This window comes from Salmo trutta, chromosome 25 (assembly GCF_901001165.1).
Source record: "Salmo trutta chromosome 25, fSalTru1.1, whole genome shotgun sequence".
NCBI lineage: Eukaryota > Metazoa > Chordata > Actinopteri > Salmoniformes > Salmonidae > Salmo > Salmo trutta.
The window spans coordinates 16,080,812-16,103,192 of record NC_042981.1 but is presented as its reverse complement, the minus strand read 5'-3'; the positions used below and the strand labels follow the sequence as shown (position 1 = coordinate 16,103,192).

General features: G+C 41.9%; 2 protein-coding genes across 7 annotated transcripts in view; one reads left to right on the top strand and one right to left on the bottom strand.

Annotated features, from left to right (window-relative positions):
* Positions 1 to 18,785, top strand: part of LOC115162072 (AT-rich interactive domain-containing protein 4A) — a 55,595-nt gene extending 36,810 nt beyond the window's left edge. For all 5 annotated transcript variants that reach the window (XM_029713022.1, XM_029713019.1, XM_029713021.1 and 2 more), the window contains 8 exons: positions 5,009 to 5,164; positions 5,463 to 5,722; positions 5,961 to 6,029; positions 7,739 to 9,253; positions 12,498 to 12,602; positions 14,063 to 14,254; positions 16,302 to 16,448; positions 16,759 to 18,785. In XM_029713022.1, the coding sequence (XP_029568882.1) occupies positions 5,009 to 5,164; positions 5,463 to 5,722; positions 5,961 to 6,029; positions 7,739 to 9,253; positions 12,498 to 12,602; positions 14,063 to 14,254; positions 16,302 to 16,448; positions 16,759 to 16,862 (2,548 nt within the window). In that variant the 3' untranslated portion in view covers positions 16,863 to 18,785. The remainder of the gene's footprint in view (positions 1 to 5,008; positions 5,165 to 5,462; positions 5,723 to 5,960; positions 6,030 to 7,738; positions 9,254 to 12,497; positions 12,603 to 14,062; positions 14,255 to 16,301; positions 16,449 to 16,758) is intronic.
* A 629-nt stretch (positions 18,786 to 19,414) lies between these two features.
* Positions 19,415 to 21,520, bottom strand: LOC115162090 (mitochondrial import inner membrane translocase subunit Tim9). 2 transcript variants are annotated; one of them, XM_029713050.1, is made up of 5 exons: positions 21,284 to 21,520; positions 21,032 to 21,116; positions 20,633 to 20,691; positions 20,454 to 20,549; positions 19,415 to 19,985 (listed from the first exon to the last, which is right to left on the bottom strand). In XM_029713050.1, exons 3-5 carry the CDS (start codon positions 20,669 to 20,671, stop codon positions 19,854 to 19,856), a joined length of 267 nt encoding a protein of 88 aa, XP_029568910.1. In that variant the 5' UTR covers positions 20,672 to 20,691; positions 21,032 to 21,116; positions 21,284 to 21,520; the 3' UTR covers positions 19,415 to 19,853. The 2 variants fall into 2 exon arrangements, with proteins under 2 accessions (XP_029568910.1, XP_029568911.1); XM_029713051.1 differs by lacking the exons at positions 21,032 to 21,116; positions 21,284 to 21,520 and having other exon boundaries at positions 20,633 to 20,747.
* Positions 21,521 to 22,381: the final 861 nt, after the last annotated feature.

Below are 22,381 nucleotides of genomic sequence, written 5' to 3'. Positions count from 1 at the left end.
CCTTTATGCAATCGCGGTGTCAGATTTTAAAATAGCTTTTCGGCAAAAGCACATTTTGCAATATTCTGAGTAGATAGCTCGCCATCACGGGCTAGTTATTTTGACACCCACCAAGTTTGTCGTTCACTAAACTCAGAATTACTATAAGAAAAATTGGATTACCTTTGCTGTTCTTCGTCAGAATGCACTCCCAGGGCTTTTACTTCATCCACAAATGTTGTTTTGGTTCAAAATAATCCATAGTTATGTTCAAATATCCTCCTTTTTGTCCGTGCGTTCAGGTCCCTATCCAAACGGTGACGCGCGGATGCATGTCGTGACAAAAAAATTCTAAATATTCCATTACCATACTTCGAAGCATGTCAAACGCTGTTTAAAATAATTTTTTTTGCGATTTTTCTCGTAAAATAGCGATAATATTCCGACCGGGAGACGTCGTTTTCGTTCAAAGACTGAAAATGTAAAATGGACTCTTCACATGCACACGCGCCCCCGTTTCATTGTTCTCAGATCGACCACTATCCAAATGCGCTACTGTTTTTCAGCCAGGGACTGCAGAGTCATCATTCCCCGTTCTGGCGCCTTCTGAGAGCCTATGGGAGCCTTAGAAAATGTCACGTTACAGCAGAGATCCTCTATTTTCCATAAAGAGGCTATAGAAGGCCAAGAAATGGTCAGAGAGGGCACTTCCTGTATGCAATCTTCTCAGGTTTTGGCCTGCCATGTGAGTTCTGTTATACTCACAGACACCATTCAAACAGTTTTAGAAACTTTAGGGTGTTTTCTATCCAAATAAAACAATTATATGCATATTCTAGTTTCTGGGCAGGAGTAATAACCAGATTAAATCGGGTACGTTTTTTTATCCGGATGTGAAAATACTGCCCCCTACCCTAGAGAGGTTAAACCCCTTTGTTATGGCAAGCCTCGAAGTTCAGGAGTAAAAATGTGCTTAACAAGTCAATAAGTTGCATGGACATGAGTTGCATGGCCTCGGAGCACAATAGTTTTTAACATGATTTTTGAATGACTTCCTCACCTACACAATTATCTGTAAGATCCCTCAGTCGAGCAGTGAATTTCAAACACCGATTCAACCACAAAGACCAGGGAGGTTTTCCCAATGCCTCGAGGGGCACCTATTGTTACATGGGTAAAAATAAATAAAAAAGCAGACATTGAATATCCCTTTGAGCATGGTGATGTTATTAATTACACTTTTGCATGTTGTATCAATACACCCAGTCACTACAAAGATACAGGTGTCCTTCCTAAGTCAATTTCCAGAGAGAAATTAAACCGCTCAGGGATTTCACCATGAGGCCAACGGGGACTTTAAAACAGTTACAGAGTTTAATGGCTGTGATAGGAGAGAACTGTATATCTCACTGGTCATCCACAAAGCCAACACCTCCTTTGGCCACCTTTCCTTCCAGTTCTCTGCTGCCAGTGACTGGAACGAATTTCAAAAATCGCTGAAGCTGGAGACTTACGTTTCCCTGACTAACTTTAAATATCAGCTATCTGAGCAGCTAACGATCGCTGCAGCTGTACATAGTCCATCTGTAAATAGCCCACCCAATCTACCTACCTCATCCCCATATTGTTTTTATTTACTTTGCTGCTCTCTTGCACACCAGTATCACTACTTACACACCATCTGCTCATCATCATCTGCTCATCTATCACTCCAGTGTTAACCTGTTATGGCTAGGGGGCAGTATTTTCACGGCTGGATAAAAAACGTACCTGATTTAATCTGATTATTAGTCCTGCCCAGAAACTGGAATATGCATATAATTATTAGCTTTGGAGAGAAAACACTCCAAAGTTTCTGAAACTGTTTGAATGGTGTCTGTGAGTATAACAGAACTCCTATGGCAGGCAAAAACCTGAGATGCTTCTGTTCAGGAAGTACCCTGTCTGAACATTTCTTGCCCTTCTTTATTATCTCTATCGTTTACAAAGGATCTCTGCTCTTACGTGACACTTCGCACGTCTCCAATGAGGTCTCATAGCCCGGGAAAAAACAGGAATGACGTAATTCAAAGCCCTGGCTGAAACAAAGGAGAGCAAAAGCTAAGTGGTCACTCAATGGACTAAGCCTTAGGCGCGTGACACGCCCCGCCCCCGGCTTTCGGTTTTTTCCTCAGTTTACAGACAGGCAGATTCCCGGTCGGAATATTATCGCTTCTCTACGAGATAAATTGCATAAATATTGGTTTTAAACAGCGGTTGACATGCTTCGAAGTACGGTAATGGAATATTTAGAAATTTTTTGTCATATTTTGCGTCATGCTCGTGGCCGAGATTTAGCGTTGGGATAGTGTCTAGAACGCACGAACAAAACGTCGCTGTTTGGATATAACGATGGATTATTTGGGACCAAACCTACATTTGTTATTGAAGTAGAAGTCCTGGCAGTGTATTCTGATGAAGAACAAGCAAGGTAAGAACATTTTTCTTATAGGAAATGTGATTTTGGTGAAGGCTAAACTTGCAGGGTGTCTAAATAGCTAGCCCTGTAACGCCGGGCTATGTACTTAGATTATTGCAAAATGTGCTTCATCCGAAAAGCTATTTTAAAATCGGACATATCGAGTGCATAGAGGAGTTCTGTATCTATAATTCTTAAAATAATTGTTATGCTTTTTGTGAACGTTTATCGTGAGTAATTTAGTAAAATCACCGGAAGTGTTCGGTGGGAATGCTAGTTCTGAACGTCACATGCTAATGTAAAAAGCTGGTTTTTGATATAAATATGAACTTGATTGAACAGACATGCATGTATTGTATAACACAATGTCCTAGGTGTGTCATCTGATGAAGATCATCAAAGGTTAGTGCTGCATTTAGCTATGGTTTGGGTTTATGTGACATGATATGCTAGCTTGAAAAATGGCTGTGTGATTATTTCTGGCTGGGTACTCTGCTGACATAATCTAATGTTTTGCTTTCGCTGTAAAGCCTTTTTGAAATCGGACAGTTTGGTTAGATAAAGGAGAGTCTTGTCTTTAAATAGCTGTAAAATAGTCATATGTTTGAAAAGTGTAAGTTTTCGGATTTAGAGGAGTTTGAATTTCGCGCCCCGCCCATAATTGGATATTGGAGCAGACGTTCCGCTAGCGGAACGTGTAGATGTAAGAGGTTTTAATCTGCTAAATTGTAATTACTTTGCTACTATGGCCTATTTATTGCCTTAACTCCTCATGCCATTTGCACACACTGTATATAGACTTTATTTCTTTTCTATTTTGTGTTATTGACAGTATGCTTGTTTATTCCATGTGTAACTCTTTCTGTCGCACTGCTTTGCTTTATCTTGGCCAGGTCGCAGTTGTAAATGAGAACTTGTTCTCAACTAGCTCACCTGGTTAAATAAAGGTAAAATAAAAAAACTGAGGATGGATCAACAACATTGTAGGTACTCCACAATACTAACCTAATTGACAGGAAGCCTGTACAGAGTGCAGATGTTCCAAAACATGCATCCTGTTTGCAATAAGTAATACTGCAAACCAATTCACTTTTTGTCCTGAATACAAAGTGTTATGTTTGGGGCAAATCTAATACAACACATTACTGAGTACCACTCTCCATATTTTCAAGCAGAGTGTTGGCTGCATCATGTTATTTGGTATGCTTGAAATTGTTAACAGGGGAGTTTTTCAGGATAAAAAACTAAACCGTATGGCTCTAAACACAGGTCAAATCCTAGAGGAAAACCTGGTTCAGTCAGCTTTCCACTAGACATTGGGAGATGAATTCACCTTTCAGCAGGACAATAACCTAAAACACAAGGTCAAATTTACACTAGAGCTGCTTACCAAGAAGACCGTGAATGTTCCTGAGTGGCCAAGGAACAGTTTTGACTAAAATATACTTAAAAATCTATGGCAAGACCTGAAAAATGGTTGTCTAGAAAAGATCAACAACCAATTTGAGAGAGCTTGATGCATTTTGAAAAGAGTAATGGGCAAATGTTGCATAATCCAGGTGTGGAAAGCACTTAGACTTACCCAGACACTCACAGCTGTGCTTTTACTAAATATTGACTCAGGGGTGTGAATACTTCTGTAAATTAGATATTTAATTTTCAATACATTTGCAAACTTTTAATTTTTTTCACTTTTATGGGGTATTGTGTGTAGATGGGTGGTACATGCATTTAATACATGTTGGATTCAGGCTGTAATTGGAATAAGTCAAGGGGTATGAATATTTTCTGAAGCTTTGAACCAGTGTTAATGGTGATAGTAACCGGCTTTTGGAGGCTAGCTAGCAACGGCTTTTTCTTTTCTTTTTTTAACACGGTTTACACAATCACCTTTTGATTCCAGTCATGATTAGGGATATTTTAGGCAAGGGTGAGCAGCTAAACATAAGCAGCTAGCTTTATTTTTGTGAATGGGCACTGTAAGTAAGCATGGGTTGGGTTACTAAAAGATTTAAAAGGCTATTTGGGACAACTTTTCTGTTGCCTGGCTACCCATCCATATTGCTCAGGGCCAAACGCCTGGCCCATTAATGCTCTTTCTCTACAGTGAGTCTGGGGAGTGTTCAGCAGGACGGAACATTTTAGATCAAACATGCCTCCGACATGTAGAATAAGGAATCAGATTGGCTCTTTTCATGACATTTTTATATGCAACATTCGAGAGTGTTTGTCAACTGAACAAGGCTCTGGATTCTCCTCCCTGACGTCTTCTGGAATGCGAACACATTCTGACCGTTTTGATTGGTCCTAGAAACTGATCGGTTTGGCCAGAGCCGGCCTACAAAATGTCATCAACGTTGATACTCTGGTTAATCACTGTTGAATTTGTTGTGTTCGTCACTCATTTTGACGTCACACAAACTAATTCTAGGATGTCAGTTTCAGACAATGAACAGACAGTGATCGTCGATAGAGCAACAGAACTAAATTCAGGATCATGAGTCGTCAGGCAAAGCTTTTCTGCGCATAGGTTTTTCCTTTGGCCCTGTTTTGATCTGTCTTTCTCTACAGGGCTGAGGATGAGGACTCTGTGACAGGGACTAAGGTGAAGGTAAAGTACGGCCGAGGGAAGACCCAGAAGATATACGAGGCCAACATCAAGAAAACTGAGAACGATGATGCCGGAGATGTCCTCTACCTGGTACACTACTACGGCTGGAATGTCAGGTAACCCATGGACACATATTTCCGTTTTCACCCACCTGAAAGAGATGATGGGGATTTGTTTTTATGATTCTATTAGTTTTCCACCTTTCTCTATATTTCTCTGTTTTTGAAATTACTTTGACATTCAATGTCGTGCAAGGATTCTTCTGCCATAGCAACCCTTGGACGGGCTGCTTAAGCGTTTTTTCGGGACGCTTAAATCTTTTAAATCTAGCTATAATGTTTATGGGTTAATTTCACCTCTATAGCTATGAGTGAGTCTAGCTATAATGTTTATGGTTTCATTTCCCCTCTCTAGGTATGATGAGTGGGTCAAAGCAGACCGGATCATCTGGCCTGTCGACAAGGGCGGAACAAAAAATAAACAGAAAAAGAAAGTCATGAACAAAGAGGATGGAGAGAAGGACAAGCAGGGGAAGCTGGGTGGGTTGAGAGGTCGCCCTCTTCTCAGAACCACTCCCCCCAGTGCCAACCGCAGTGTCTCCAAGACCCCCAGCCGTGAGGGGCGCTCCAGCAGCAAGAGCAAATCTGACACCTCACCCCTGCCCAATGGAGAGGGTAAGAGACACGAGACCTGTACCTAAACCAGCATGTAACGTGACTCCACGGGTACATCCCGATAGTGAACCTTGGCTTTCTTTTCTCCTCACCTTAATCTGCACCTATTATCAATCCTATGGAGAGAGTGAACCTGTGGGGCTCGTTCAGCAATGTTACAGAATGTTCAGACCAAAACGTAGAACAGATATGGTCGTCTGTCATGACAACTTTATTCATAAAATTTGTCTCTGAACAGGTACCCCTCGCCAACGCACAAGAAGAACCTCTGGGATGTATGACTCGGACAGGGATGCCAACTCCAATGGTAGGTACATACCTCTAAATGAGAGAACTATGATAGTCAACATTTAAGGACGATTAGAGGGTGTTTCTTGCCAACTGAGGTGGGTTTTACCAGACACAGATTAACCTGTTGAGGACAGATGTTCCGCTAGCGGAATGGCATCGCACGGCGCGAAATACAAAACCAACTAAAAAAACAATTCAATTTTCTCAAACAATCAACTATTTTACACCATTTTAAAGATAAGACTCTCGTTAATCTAACCACATTGTCCGATTTCAAAAAGGCTTTACAGCGAAAGCCAAACATTAGATTATGTTAGGAGAGTACATAGACACAAATAATCACACAGCCATTTTCCAAGCAAGCATATGTCACATAAACCCAAACCACAGCTAAATGCAGCACTAACCTTTGATCTTCATCAGATGACACTCCTAGGACATTGTTATACAATACATGCATGTTTTGTTCAATCATGTTCATATTTATATCAAAAACCATCTTTTTACATTAGCATATGATGTTCAGAACTAGCATACCCACCGCAAACTTCCGGTGAATTTACTAAATTACTCATGATAAACGTTGACAAAGTACATAATTATTTTAAGAATTATAGATACAGAACTCCTTTATGCAATCGCGGTGTCAGATTTTAAAATAGCTTTTCGGCGAAAGCACATTTTGCAATATTCTGAGTACATAGCTCGGCCATCACGGCTAGCTATTTTGACACCCACCAAGTTTGGGGCTCACTAAACTCAGAATTACTATTAGAAAAATTGTATTACCTTTGCTGTTCTTCGTCAGAATGCACTCTCAGGACTTCTACTTCAACAACAAATGTTGTTTTGGTTCCAAATAATCCATAGTTATATTCAAATAGCTCCGTTTTTTTCATGCGTTCAGGTCACTATCCGAAGGGTGACGCGCGATTGCATTTCGTGACACAAAATTTCAAAATATTCCATTACCGTACTTAGAAGCATGTCAAACGCTGTTTAAACTACATTTTTATGCTATTTTTCTCGTAAAATAGCAATAATATTCCAACCGGGCAACGTTGTATTCATTCAAAGGCTGAAAGAAAAAAGTGCAGTAGTCTCGTGAACGCGCATCTGTCTCACTGTCCCCAGGCTGACCATTTACAAATTCTGCTGCTGTTCTTTGCCCAGAGACAGCAGACACCCCATTCCACTTTCTGGCGGCTTTAGAGAGCCAATGGAAGCCTTAGAAAATGTCACGTTACAGCACAGATGCTGTAATGTCGATAGAGATGCAACAGAAGGACAACAAATTGTCAGATAGGGCGCTTCCTGTATGGAATCTTCTCAGGTTTTGGCCTGCCATATGAGCTCGATTATACTCACAGACACCATTCAAACAGTTTTAGAAACTTTAGAGTGTTTTCTATCCAAATCTACTAATTATATGCATATTCTAGTTTCTGGGCAGGAGTAGTAACCAGGTTAAATCGGGGACGTTTTTTATCCGGCTGTGAAAATACTGCCCCCTATCCCAAAGAAGTTAAACCTAGTCCTGGACTAAAGTAGCTCTTTCAGTGCATATTCTGCATTGGGCTTGATTTTCAGTCCAGGACTACACTTAATCTGTGTCTGGGGAAACTGTGCCTTGGTGTTTGGAAGTAATGGTTATTTTATGGATTCAAGCCTGGACTTTTGATGGATGGAAGCTAACGCTTTATGTGCCCCTTCTACTTCTTTTAGATGAGTCAGGGAATTCGTCTGAGGACAGTGAGTCAGAGGAGTCGCCGGAGAAGAAGCCTGCATGGGCGGAGAGAACCGACCCCGCCACGGCCCGTAAACAGGAAGAGGAGGAGGACCTGAGGGTGGAGAGAGGAAGAGCAGAGGCAGTGGCCGCCGCAGCAGCCCAGGCAGCAGCACAGCTCCAGCCCCCCAGCAGCCCTAAGGAGAAGGAGCAGCAGCAAGAGGACAAACTCCCTGAGAGGGAGCCTGAGAAAGATGAGGCTGAGGAGCAGCCCCAGATGCCTCCCATGACCCCTGAACCTGACAGACCCAAGGAGGAGGACCCCCCTAACCTGAAATCCCCCAGGCCTAAAGCATCACGTAGAAGTAACGTTAGAGACCCAGAGAGGAACACCAACAACACTGGCTCTGAGATATCCACCACCACTCCCAACCACACTGAGACGGAGTCGTTCCCCAGCCCATGCCCCCTGAAGAGGCAGGATGAGCCCATGGTGGTCCTTCACTGTCTCCCTGCTGAGCACCTCCCCAGCATGCCCGACCTCCCCATCATGGACTCCGACACAGACTCCGCCCCGGAAGAGGAGATCTGCAGGGAGGAGAGAGGCGTGGCCAAGCGTAAAGCCACCGACCACAGGACGCCGGACAAGAAGGTGCGTCTAGACTGGAGGGAGGATACTGTCAGAATGGTATCGCCGGGCGGGAGGCCCCACGACTCGCCGGGCGGGAGGCCCCACGACTCGCCGGGCGGGAGGCCCCACGACTCGCCGGGCGGGAGGCCCCACGACTCGCCGGGCGGGAGGCCCCACGACTCGCCGGGCGGGAGGCCCCACGACTCGCCGGGCGGGAGGCCCCACGACTCGCCGGGCGGGAGGCCCCACGACTCGCCGGGCGGGAGGCACACGATTCCAGAGCGGAGGCTGGAGTCGGGGGGACTGAAAGAAGAAGAGTGTCTGACGCAAGCGAAGGGTAAAACGGAGCCGGAGGTTAAAACAGAGATGCCTGCCCTCACTCCGGAGGTGCGGTGTCGAGGTCCAGGAGAGGGGGGTGTCGCAGGAGGTCAGCCCAGGTCGGAGCAGCCAGACTATGGGGCAGAGGAGGAGCTGATGCCCCAGATAGGGCCTGAGGCGCTGGTCTGCCATGAGGTGGATTTGGACGACCTGGATGAGAAGGACAAGACCTCAGCAGAAGACCTCCTAATGATGATGAGCCAAGGGAAAGTCCATGCTCCCCCTCCATCCAATGCCTCCTCCCACCAGACCCACAACAACCCTCCTCCGTCCTCCGGTGGCACTGCTCCTCCACAAGTCTTTTCCCCCACCTCGGCCCCTAGCCCTGATGAGTCTATAAGCACCAAGAGTGAGAGCGACGTCACCATCGAGGTTGACAGCGTAGCTGGGGAGTCTCAGGAGGGGCTCGGTGATAATGAGTCGGCCAACTCCAACTGCTTTGAAGCCAACACCAGCTCTAGCAACTCCAGCGTGTCACTACAGGAGAGGGACACCAAGGACAGAGGTGGGTCACATACAGACTGGCATAGAATAGGCTATATCCATTTAGCCTTGCGGTTAGAGCGTTGGGCCAGTAACCGAAAGGTCGCTGGTTCAAATTCCTAAGCCAACTAGGCAAAATCTCTGTGACCTTGAGCAAGGCATTTAACCCTAACTGGTCCTATAAGTCGCTCTGGATAAGAACGTCTGCTAAATGACTCAAATGTATACTACCGTTCAAAGGTTTGGGGTCACTTAGAAATGTCCTTGTTTTGAAAGAAAAGCACATTTTTTTGTCCTTTTTAAAATAACATCGAATTGATCAGAAATACAGTGTAGACATCGTTAATGTTGTAAATGACTATTGTAGCTGGAAATGGCAGATTTTTTATGGAATATCTATGGAGGCCCATTATCAGCAACCGTCACTCCTGTGTTCCAATGGCACGTTGTGTTAGCTAATCCAAGTTTATAATTTTAAAAGGTAAATTGATCATTAGAAAACTATTTTGCAATTGTTAGCACAGCTGAAAACTGTTGTTCTGATTTAAAGAAGCAATACAACTGGCCTTCTTTAGACTACTTGAGTATCTGGAGCATCAGCGTGGGTTTGATGACAGGCTCAAAATGGCCAGAAACAAAACTTTCTTCTGAAACTCGTCAGTCTATTCTTGTTCTGAGAAATGAAAGTTATTCCATGCGAGAAATTGCCAAGAAACTGAAGATCTCGTACAACCCTGTGTACTACTCAATTTACAGAACAGCGTAAACTGGCTCTAACCAGAATAGAAAGAGGAGTGGCAGGCCCCGGTGCACAACTGAGCAAGAGGACAAGTACATTAGAATGTGTAGTTTGAGAAACAGACGCCTCACTAGACCTCAACTGGCGGCTTCATTAAGTAGTACCCGCAAAACACCATTCTCAACAGTGAAGAGGTGATTCCGGGATGCTGGCCTTCTAGGCAGAGTTCCTCTGTCCAGTGTCTGTTCTTTTGCCCAACTTAATCTTTTCTTTTTATTGGTCAGTCTGAGATATGTCTTTTTCTTTGCAACTCTGCCTAGAATGCCAGTATCCCGGAGTTGCCTCTTCACTGTTGACGTTGAAACTGGTGTTTTGCCTGTACTATTTAATGTAGCTGCCAGTTGAGGACTTGTGAGGCGTCTGTTTCTCTGGTAGTGCCAGTTTGCACTATTCTGTGAAGGGAGTAGTACACAGCCTTGTATCAGAGCTCGCATGGAATAGCCTTCATTTCTCAGAACAAGAATAGACTGATGAGTTTCAGAAGAAAGTTCTTTGTTTCTGGCCATTTTGGGCCTGTAATCGAACCTACAAATGCTGATGCTCCAGATACTCAAGTAGTCTAAAGAAGGCCAGTTTTATTTCTTCTTTAACCTCTCTGGGCTAGGTGGGATGTTAGCGTCCCACTCTATTCAACAGCCAGTGGAATCGCATGGCGCGAAATACAAATACCTCAAAAATGCTATAACTTCAATTTCTCAAACATATGACTATTTTACACCATTTGAAAGATAAGACTCTCATTAATCCAACCACATTGTCCGATTTCAAAAAGGCTTTACAGCGAAAGCAAAATATTAGATTATGTCAGGAGAGTACCCAGCCAAAAATAATCACACAGCCATTTTCAAAGCAAGCATATATGTCACAAAAACCCAAACCACAGCTAAATGCAGCACTAACCTTTGATCTTCATCAGATGACACTCCTAGGACATTATGTTATACAATACATACATGTTTTGTTCAATCAAGTTCATATTTATATCAAAAACCAGCTTTTTACATTAGCATGTGATGTTCAGAACTAGCATACCCACCGCAAACTTCCGTTGAATTTACTAAGTTACTCCATGATAAACGTTGACAAAATACATAACAATTATTTTAAGAATTATAGATACAGAACTCCTTTATGCCTTCGCTATGTCAGATTTTAAAATTGCTTTTTGGCGAAAGCACATTTTGCAATATTCTGAGTACATAGCTCAGCCATCACGGCTAGCTAATTTGACACCCGCCAAGTTTGGGGCAACCTAAACTCAGAATTACTATTAGAAAAATTGTATTACCTTTGCTGTTCTTCGTCAGAATGCACTCCCAGGACTTCTACTTCAACAACAAATGTTGTTTTGGTTCCAAGTAATCCATAGTTATATCCAAATAGCTCCGTTTTGTTTGTGCGTTCAGGTCACTATCCAAAGGGTGACGCGCGAGCGCATTTCGTGACAAAAAAATTCAAAATGTTCCTTTACCGTACTTTAAAAGCATGTCAAACGCTGTTTAAAATCCATTTTTATGCTATTTTTCTCGTAAAATAGCGATAATATTCCAACCGGACAACGTTGTATTCATTCAAAGAGTGAAAGAAAAAAATGGCGAGGTCTCGTGAACGAGCATCTCCAGTCTCTCTGTCACCAGGCAGTCCACTGACAAACTCTGCTGCTGTTATCTGCCCAGAGACAGGAGACGTGTCATTCCGCTTTCTGAAGGCTTTAGAGAGCCAATGGAAGCCTTAGAAAGTGTCACGTAACAGCACAGATACTGTAATTTCGATAGAGATGCAACAGAAGGACTACAAATTGTCAGACAGGCCACTTCCTGCTTGTAATTTTCTCAGGTTTTTGCCTGCCATATGAGTTATGTTATACTCACAGACACCATTCAAACAGATTTAGAAACTTTTGTGTTTTCTATCCAAATCTACTAATAATATGCATATTCTTGTTTCTGGGCAAGAGTAGTAACCAGTTTAAATCGGGTATGTGTTTTTTTTTTATCCGGCCGTGAAAATACTGCCCCCTATCCCAGACAGGTTAATCAAAACAACAGTTTTCAGCTGTGCTAACATAATTGCAAAAGAGTTTTCTAATGATCAAGTGCCATTGGAACACAGGAATGATGGTTGCTGATAATGGGCCTCTGTATGCTTATGTAGATATTCCATTAAAAATCTGCCTTTTCCAGCTACAATAGTCATTTACAACATTAACAATGTCTGATCAATTTCTGATCAATTTGATGTTATTTTAATGGACAAACATGTGCTTTTCAAAAAAAAGGACATTTCTAAGTGACCCTAAACTTTTGAACGGTAGTGTAAATGTAAAAATGTGTTTATTGCGAACAGTTCCTCACACGTTTTTATACATATTTTACTCATTGCAAATAAGGTTTTAGTTGTACACTCATGGGGAAACATCTCTGTCCTCTGAAATGAATATACTCAATTTTCTCCCTTTTATCATTAGGTCAGAAAAGGTTAATGGACTGCAATATGAGTTGTTCTGCAAAGAAGCAGAAGCGCAACCAGAAACGGCCAAGCACAACATCCAAAATGGAAAAGAATGGAGCAGGTAAGTCGCATGGTTTGATTTAGTAATGCACCGATATGACATTTTTGGCCAATACTGATATCCGATATTTTCCTTGCCAAAGAAAATGATACCGATAACCGATATTTAAAATGTAAGCATTCTAAGTACAGTTAAATAGTTAACACACACACATGGACGCAGCGGTCTAAGGCACTGCATCTCAGTGCAAGAGGCGTCACTACAGTCCTTGGTTCGAATCCAGGCTGTATCACATCTAGTCGTGATTGGGAGTCCCATAGGGCGGCGCACAATTGGCCCAGCGTCGTCTGGGTTTGGCTGGTGTAGGCTATCGTAAATAAGAATTTGTTCTTAACTGACTTGCCTAGTTAAATAAAGGTTACACACACACACCACACTGTCACTGTGTCCGTTACCATCTTGTCCAGCTGTGTATGTAACATTTCACGTAAACCCTGTTTCTTGTCTGCATCGAAGTAGCGGTCCTTGTACATAGCATCGAGCATGGTGGTGAGACAGTAAAGAGAGAATGCCACCGAATCGCTTGTTCACAGCCTGTGTTGCCAGTTTTGTTGAGCAGGCATTTCAATGCCATGACAGAGGGTATCACGTCTGCTGCAGACGAAGTTGATGAGCTTATTTTTCCAGTCAGTTCAAATGGAGCTAGGAATGTGTTAATGTTTCTAAGTATCAAACATGTTCTCAAATGCCATTGAAATGGCAGCAGTGGTATGACAACCAGCACATTCATGAGCATGAAATAAGACTTTCCTCAGTACAAAATCCTCGGTGACCCACTGTGCTGTCAGACTCGGCATGCTCATGGGGCTGATATCGCTGGTCCAAACGTCAGTCGTGAAGCTAATAGCAGTGATGCTATTACTGTGTAACTCCGGTAGGGCAACATCTGAAAAATAGCGCACTTGGTAACGCTAGTGTGTACCGGTGCTCGAAAAGTCGCGAAAGCGAACATCACCCACGACAGAATGGTTGATTGAGAAGGGCAATGAATCCTATTATCTTGATGTTTATGGATTTCGCCTTTGAGTTGTCTCGCTGAAATTGTATTACTCTTTCAAATGACTGTTTGACTTGTTGACTGCTCGATCTACACAGCAGACGTTGTGGGCTAGGTTAGGAATGCTGTGTTGCATGTTTAGAGCAAAATTTTACGTGATGTCATTACTTTATGTACCTACGTTATATAGGTATGCACGTCAGCTTTGACATCGGTTTTGCACATCGACGTTAAACTAGACATCGAGCCGATGTTGACACTTTTGGCTAATCTTGTCTGATTCTGATATCTTCACCAATATATCATGCATCCCTAGTTTGATTCCATTAATGACAGGCCGTCGTTTGGCATCCATCCTGCCCTACGTCGACTCACCTAAAAAAAAAACATGTCAATGGTTGAATCATTCTTGACTGTAAGGTGATTTATGGGTTCAAATAAATTATTTAAAATGTGTGTCCAGAGTACAGCAGTGACAGTGAGGACCTGGCTGTTATGGACCCCTCCTGTAAGATGACTCCAGTGAAACACTCAATGTCTAAAGGAAGCCTGAAGTTGGTCTCTCCTAACAGTAAGGAGTTAGAGAAGGACAAGCACAAACACAAGCAGTCCTCCTTCCCCTCCCCTCGCACATACAAGTGGACCTTCCAGCTCAGTAAGTAGAACTTATCACTAATCAGGGGTGTATTCACTATAGAACCAAACACGGAGGGACCTACCTGAATTTATCCAATAGGAACTATGTATTAATGATTATATCCCTGTTTATCACACTGAGCTCAGGTGTTGAAGAATAACAATAGCATCCGGTTTCCCAGACAGCCTAGTCCTGGACAAAAATCCCCTTCAATGTAGAGTTTCCATTGTTTTTATAACTAGGCTTAATCTGTATCCGGGAAACCGTGCCTGGGGTTTGGATTTTAGCTTTCATTCTGTGAATATTCTTAAATGTAATATATTTACTGTGATAAATGAAATGGCTTCGAAAGCACGCATAGCTTTATAGCTGAATGGTCAAAGTATCTACAGTTGAAGTCTGAAGTTTACATACACTTAGGTTGGAGTCATTAAAACTCGTTTTTCAACCACTCCACAAATTTCTTGTTAACAAACTATAGTTTTGGCAAGTTGGTTAGGACATGTACTTTGCATGACGCAAGTAATTTTTCCAACAATTGTTTACAGACAGATTATTTCACTTATAATTCACTGTATCACAATTCCAGTGGGTCAGAAGTTTACATACACTAAGTTGACTGTGCCTTTAAACAGCTTGGAAAATTCCAGAAAATGATGACATAGCCTATCAGAATACCTGTGGATGTATTTCAAGACCTACCTTCAAACTCAGTGCCCCTTTTCTTGACATCATGGAAAAATCATAAGAAATCAGCCAAGACCTCAGAAAAAAATTGTAGACCTCCACAACTCTGGTTCATCCTTGGGAGCAATTTCCAAATTCCTGAAGGTACCACGTTCATCTGTACAAACAATAGTATGCAAGTATAAACACCATGGGACCACGCAGCCGTCATACCGCTCAGGAAGGAGACGCGTTCTGTCTCCTAGAGACGAATGTACTTTGATGCGAAAGTGCAAATCAATCCCAGAACAACAGCAAAGGACCCTGTGAAGTTGCTGGAGGTAACGGGTACAAAAGTATCTATATCCACAGTAAAATGAGTCCTATATCGACATAACCTGAAAGGCTGCTCAGCAAAGAAGAAGCCACTGCTCCAAAACCGCCATAAAAAAAGCCAGACTACGGTTTGAAACTGCACATGGGGACAATGATCGTACTTTTTGGAGAAATGTCCTCTGGTCTGATGAAACAAAAATAGAACTGTTTGGCCATAATGACCATCGTTATGTTTGAAGGAAAAAGGGTTAGGCTTGCAAGCCGAAGAACACCATCCCAACCATGAAGCACGGGGGTGGCAGCATCATGTTGTGGGGGTGATTTGCTGCAGGAGGGACTGGTCCACTTCACAAAATAGATGGCATCATGAGACAGGAAAATTGTGGATATATTGAAGCAACATCTCAAGACATCAGTCAGGAAGTTAAAGCTTGTTTGCAAATGGGTCTTCCAAATGGACAATAACCCCAAGCATACTTTCAAAGTTGTGGCAAAATTGCTTAAGGACAACAAAGTCAAGGTATTTGAGTGGCCATCACAAAGCCCTAACCTCAATCCCATAGAAAATGTGTGGATTTGTGGGCAGAACTGAAAAGGTGTGTGTGGGTGTGTGTGTGTGAGCAAGGAGGCCCACAAACCTGACTCAGTTACACCAGCTCTGTCAGGAGGAATGGGCCAAAATTCACCCAACTTATTGTGGGAAGCTTGTGGAAGGCTACCTGAAACTTTTGACCCAAGTTAAACAATTTAAAGGCAATGCTACCAAAAACTAATTGAGAGTATGTAAACTTCTGACCCACTGGGAATGTGATGAAAGAAATCAAAGCTGAAATAATTATTTCTATTATTCTGACTTTTCACATTCTTAAAACAAAGTGGTGATCCTAACTGACCTAAGACACTTTCACTTTTTCAATTTTTACTAGGATTAAATGTCAGGAATTGTGTAAAACTGAGTTTAAATGTATTTGGCTAAGGTGTATTTAAACCTTCCGACTTCAACTGTATTTGTTCAGATGGTCTCAGACGATTACAATAAGAACCTTCGTGTCTCTCTGAGCAGATGAACTGGACAGCATGACAAGTGCTGAGAGGATTTCCTTCTTACAAGACAAACTACAGGATATAAGGAAGTATTACATGTCACTCAAGTCTGAAGTGGCCTCCATAGACAGGAGGCGGAAGAGGTTAAAGAAGAAAGAAAGAGAAGGTAGGATGGCTTTTCCTGTTCCATCCCAACTCGGACCCAATGTTACTCTTGTCCTCAGTCATGTTCCAGAGCAAACTGCTTGAATAGCTTTGTATTGAAATGCTTTTGTTTTTGAATGATTGCTTAATCAAATTTTGACATGCACTACAAAGTATTATTATATGCTTACAGCGGTCTAACCTGCTCTCTTCCCCCTCCTTTATTGTAATGGTATGCTTTGTTTCCATGGTCTCTTTGCTCACCACAATATTGTGCAGAGTATGAAAGATGGATACGGCTGTCTAACCTGCTCTCTCCCTCTCGCTCCCAGTGTCCCACACCACAGCTTCAACATCGTCTGGCTCGTCAGACACTGGGATGAGCCCTTCCTCCGCCTCACCGACTCAGAACACTGTGGTTGTCGAGTGCAGGTGATGACACGCCTTCTCCCCCACGGTTCCCATGACGACTACCCTTTCCCACCATCCCGCTGCCTCCCTGGAGACACGGTTGTGTCTGAAATGGCACCCTATTCCCTTTAAAGTGCAAATCTTTTGACCAGAAGCCAGTGTTAAATGACCAGAGGCCCTGGTCAAAAGTAGTCCACTATATAGGGCATAGAGGTGCCATTTCAGGCATACCCACGTACTGATACACCAGAGCCAGCGGCCAAAAGCACTCGACTGCCCCCCTCTGTCTCCTTTCACCCCTCCTACCGCATCCCATCCACCACTTGGCCACTCCCACTTCTTGCACTTCCCTGCCTTGTAGATATTGTGGTCCACCTACTGTAGTGTTGTCAGGAAATGGATTCTACGTGAGTTGAATGTAAAGGAAACCACAAACCCCAGATACTCCTAGCCAAACCCCTTCACTTTCCATCCTTGAACAGTCCATGGCACTTTTCTTCTTCTTACTCGGTCAGAAACAGATATAACCTCCTCTGGTTCCCCAAACAGGAGCAATCTAGATTCAGTAATGAATCAATGATGTCTATCAGCAGAACCAGACATACATTGTGTATGTAACCTACAATGTAAAGGGTCCCTACCCATGTTAATAATGGTCACTTAACCACCATGTTAATAATGGTCACTTAACCACCTTGGACATTGTTTGCAAAAAGGTCAATTATGTTCGCTTGCGCCATCAGAACTGCCAAAGTACACGTGTTACAGCAGATTGCCCTATTTTGGAAAAGTGGGACAAATTCAATTGCGAAAGGGAATGTAGTTTACTGAAAACTGCAGCCGTTGTCTTCCATTATTGCAGTGTGTTATCACAGATTAATTATGAAAACTATTTTTGTGTCTCTTTTTAAGAAAAGTAATAAAAAAATGATTAGAAAAAGGTTTATTACAGTGGAACACAGGAGAATGTTTTCAGTGGACTAATTTCCTTTGCAAATGTATTGTCTTTTTATATGTAATTGCAGAGTTTTTATTTTAGTATGGAAAATTTCAAAAAGAATATATCACAACAGTGAAGTTATTTAATGAAAGATTTCTAGCCCTGAAATTTTGTGTAAAAAAGGTTTCTTGCATTGTTAAATATATTTATTCTGTCAGTGGACACATTTTAGTATTTTTTACAATATAGAGACACGAACCTTCCACAGTTTGGACAATGGGAAATTCTGATATTGAAAGAATGTTGTGTGCTCATCTAAAAGCAGACTTTGACTGTGATGTTTCAATTGGGTAGCTACTGTGCAGTACATGTTTCCCCCATTTTCAACAGGGCACTCAACTTTCTCAACATGTTTTTTTTTCCCCCTAGATGGTTTTTGGGGAACACCGTAATTTGGTGGCCTTCACTTTGTTTCTTGGTACTTGTATTTGTTATAATTTAAAACATCTATTCTTATTTCGACATGAGTTCTGACCAATAAATAAAAGTTGCTTAAGGAATAAGTATGTGAAGCCCAGAGGTTTCTTATGATTGTTTTGTATATAGATCTTCCTAAACCATGAATTTGAAAAATACATTTGACAAACTGTAAAGAATGACTTATATTATTTTTTTTAAACCTCATCTTTGTACTGGTATATTAAAACCTTTTTTTATGTCAAGTTGGTAGAAACATTCACACACACAGACTGACTATATACTGACCCAGTGGGTTTCAGCATTAGTCTGAAACTAACCCTACAGAAGTGTCATGGAAGCATTCAGAACATTAATGTTTTTTATGCCTTTATGGACTTGTTTAAAACACACAGTACTTCCTTTAAAAGCTAAGTTTACCTACAGATTCCTGGATGAAGGAAAGAAGGTATTAAGATTACCTGAGCAAAGTCTTTGTATCTTAATGTAAAATAAGCAGAGCTCTTCATTTCTAATAAAGTTTTTAAATATTTCCCTTGTGAATTACTGATCATTTTAGAGACTGACATGTGGACGGACACTCCGAGGGACGTTCTGCGTCCACCTCTGTCCTAACGCTTACTGTTATTTCCCCCAGACAAAATTAACACCTAGTCATTCTAGGGTTTTTCTTTCACTATTTTCTACATTGTAGAATACGTTTTTAGACATCAAAACTGAAATAATGTTATCAAAAAATAGTATGAGATTCAAAGTAGCCACCCTTTGCCTTGACAGCTTTGCACTCTAAACCAGCTTTATGATGTGGTTAACTGGAATGCATTTCGATTAACAGGCGGGCCTTGTTAAGTTAATTTGTGGAATGTCTCCTTGTGTTTGAGCCGATCAGTTGTGACAAGGTAGGGGTGGTATATGGAAGAACAGCTCAAATAAGCAAAGAGAAATGACAGTCCATTACTTTAAGACATGAAGGTCAGTCAATGTGGGAAATTAAGAACTTTGAAAGTTTCTTCAAGCACTATGATGAAACTAGCTCGGAGGACTGCCACTTTGTGTATGGAACATTTCTGGGATCATTTAAGCTTGTGGGACCAACACGTTGAGTTTATCATTTTGTTCTGTACAGTTTAGCGGTCAAACAAAATAGGACATTATACAAATGGAAATTTACCAGTATACCCAGGTAATTCTATTTAATGAATGTTGCACAAGAGGGGACAGCTGGATGATGGTCAGTGTTTAGACATTTACTTACAAATATGGATTTTTATATGAAAAGGACAATTAACACTCCCAAGTTATTGCTAGTATCTTATTAATTCACATCATAGACAAAGAATACTTTACATACACTATAATAAACAAAAATTCTCATTCTGCCTGGATCAAAACTCAGCATGATCAGGCTTTTCCTTGTGAGGGCTCATAACAGCCCTCTGGTTAGAAGTGTCCAAGCAGTCATCAGCCTGAGAAGTAGATGTAGGTTAGCCATCCACTGATTCACAAATAACAGCTTCATAGTGGTGTGTAGATCGTGTTGTGATCAGACTGGATGGGGGACTGCTGGTGTTATGTCCATGTTTAAAGGGCGGTAGTTCTCTACCGTGGTCCCATTAAACCTGCTTTCTGTGCCAGGGCTTCGTTCTGCTGGATGTGGTACTCCTGGAAGCGCATGGAGATGCGCTGGGTCATCTTCAGGTAATTCTGTAGGCAGCTCTCTGAGCAGGTGGACTGAGGGGGAAACCAAGACAGTTCTATGACATCACATATTACACCTCTTCAAATATTGGTGTCCACTGCAAAGGCTTCTACTCCAACTAAAGCTAACCTGGTAGAATGTTACTTTTAACATACAGGAACATTCAGTGATAACGTTTTGTTGAGGAGGAATGATACCACATTGTGTCCTATTTTACCCAATACCTAACCTCATCCCCAGGCTTGATTGCTACAGAAAGAGAACCTTCTGGTGGATGAGATTATCCACTTCCTAGCCTCCAATTACGAGACAGGATTTGGAAGAATGGCCACAACTACTTACTTCTCAGACATGAGTATGGGAAAATCTCCATTATATTTCCTTGACACCTCGCCTCATTCTCAAAGCCCATTGGAGAAGGTCAGAGGGAAGTGAACTCTGACTTTCTCATTCAATGGGTTTTGCGAAGGAACTAGAAAACATCAAGGAAGTCAACCTACCTCCTCTGGCTTTACTTCTCTAGTGGTAAAATCCTTCACACAGTCCATGAAGCAGTTCTCTGTGAGTTTGTTGTAGGTGCCAAGAAATTCTTTGAACTGTGAACAGAAACAATATTTTATGAATGTGTTCATTTAACACTCAGATTAAATTGTGTATGAGAAGTATCCTCACGATATACCTGTTTAATCTGGTCTGATTCTGTTACCTGGGCAGCCATGGTGGTCAAATTCGAGATTTCTGTTGGATTAAAGTTACACACATGATGTAACTGATTGAATGACAGCCCTATCCATGTTATGTATGATGTACGTCCACTATAACTATTTTAGCATAGGGAGTACTGAATTACCAAGATAGTTAGCTATATATGACACCTGCCCATGCATTCATAGCAGCTGCATAGTTAAAGGCTTTTTGTAGTGTTGGCAAGCAAACTCAGTATGCAGCTAAAAGCTCCCAAGCTGATTTGGTAAGGTTCACAGGCTAACTATATAGCCCAGCAGATCCAGTTAAGCCTTTGAAAACACGACATACATTTAGATATCAAACTGTGTGCACAAAATGCATGAACAATCACCTTTTCTTCAACACAGCAACGAAGTCATTCACCCACCCAGGTTCCCGAAGGACATGTTGTGAAAAGGGGACTGCAGTGGATGAGGCTTGAAAGGTAACGTTACAGAATATTCTATAATCATTAGACATTGTTTTAAAAACATTTCTACAATGTTACCGATTTTATACGTTCGTGTGGATATGTATGACATTCAAAACCGAAAAATAATTTGTCTAAAATAACTGAAATGTCTAATTGTGGATATAGTCTTACTGCATAAAAACTCCGGTGAGGCACGAAGTAATGTCTCAGTACCTCATTCTAGTGTTTATCGCTAGCCCCCCTTTTATTCCAATATAAATATAAACCGCACTTGTTTATCATTCTTTTATTCATTACTGCATATATAGTGTTTTTTGATTAACTTTCTCATCCGTGGTTGTTTAATTATCATTATTTTGTTGTTTAATGCTTATTTGGGGGTTTTGGGTTAACGTTCTGAGCCGTGGAGTCCCTATCATGCACAGCAGATGGAGATATTTCACGAACGAGATCATGTCCTTGACCGGAAGTTACTGTTGTAAGCAGCAGCTGCTGTGTTTTCATATTGTCTCATAGTAGCTAACAGTAGAATCTGTTATATTTCTCGATTCTGACTTCAGGTTGTATTCATTTCCCAACGATTGTTTAAAATCGCACTGGTCTAGCAACTTCTTATTTGGTTTGCTGTGCTGTTCTTTCATCCTTTTAGAGGTGCCTACTAGCTAGCAATTTAACGTCAACAAACAATTGTGTTGCGGGAAGTAAAACATGTTAAGATAAAATAAAATGTTATTTGTCACGTGCCGAATACAACTGTTACGGAATAAAAGGGGAACCCAGACGCGAGCCTGCCAGACGAGCTAAATGGAGCACCAGCTGTTCTGGATGACTGTGTGATCACGCTCTCTGTAGCTGATGTGAGCATGACCTTTTAAACAGGTCAACATTCACAAAGCCATGGTGCCAGATGGATTACAAGGATGTGTACTCAAAGCATACGCGGACCAACTGGCAAGTGTCTTCACTGACATTTTCAACTTCTCCCTGGCTGACTCTAATACCAACATGTTTCAAGCAGACCACCATAGTCCCTGTGCCCAAGGAAGTGAAGGTAACCTGCCTAAATGATTATCGTCAGTAGTCATTAAGTGCTTTGAAAGGCTGGTCATGGCTCACATCAATAGCATCCTCCCGGATACCCTAGACCCACTCCAATTCGCATACCGCCCCAACAGATCCACAGATGACACAATCTCAATCACACTCCACGCTGCCTTCTGTTTGATGGTTCATCTGAGGGCATAGCGGGATTTCTTATAAGCGTCCGGA

What these genes read in the sequence shown, in the direction of transcription:
- LOC115162090 (XM_029713050.1), bottom strand. Translation starts at nt 20,671, where the DNA reads ATGGCTGCCCAGGTAACAGAATCAGACCAGATTAAACAG. An exon ending in AATCAGACCAGATTAAACAG is followed by an intron (nt 20,550 to 20,632) that starts GTATATCGTGAG and finishes TTCTGTTCACAG; the next exon opens with TTCAAAGAATTTCTTGGCAC. An exon ending in GAGAAGTAAAGCCAGAGGAG is followed by an intron (nt 19,986 to 20,453) that starts GTAGGTTGACTT and finishes TTTCCCCCTCAG; the next exon opens with TCCACCTGCTCAGAGAGCTG.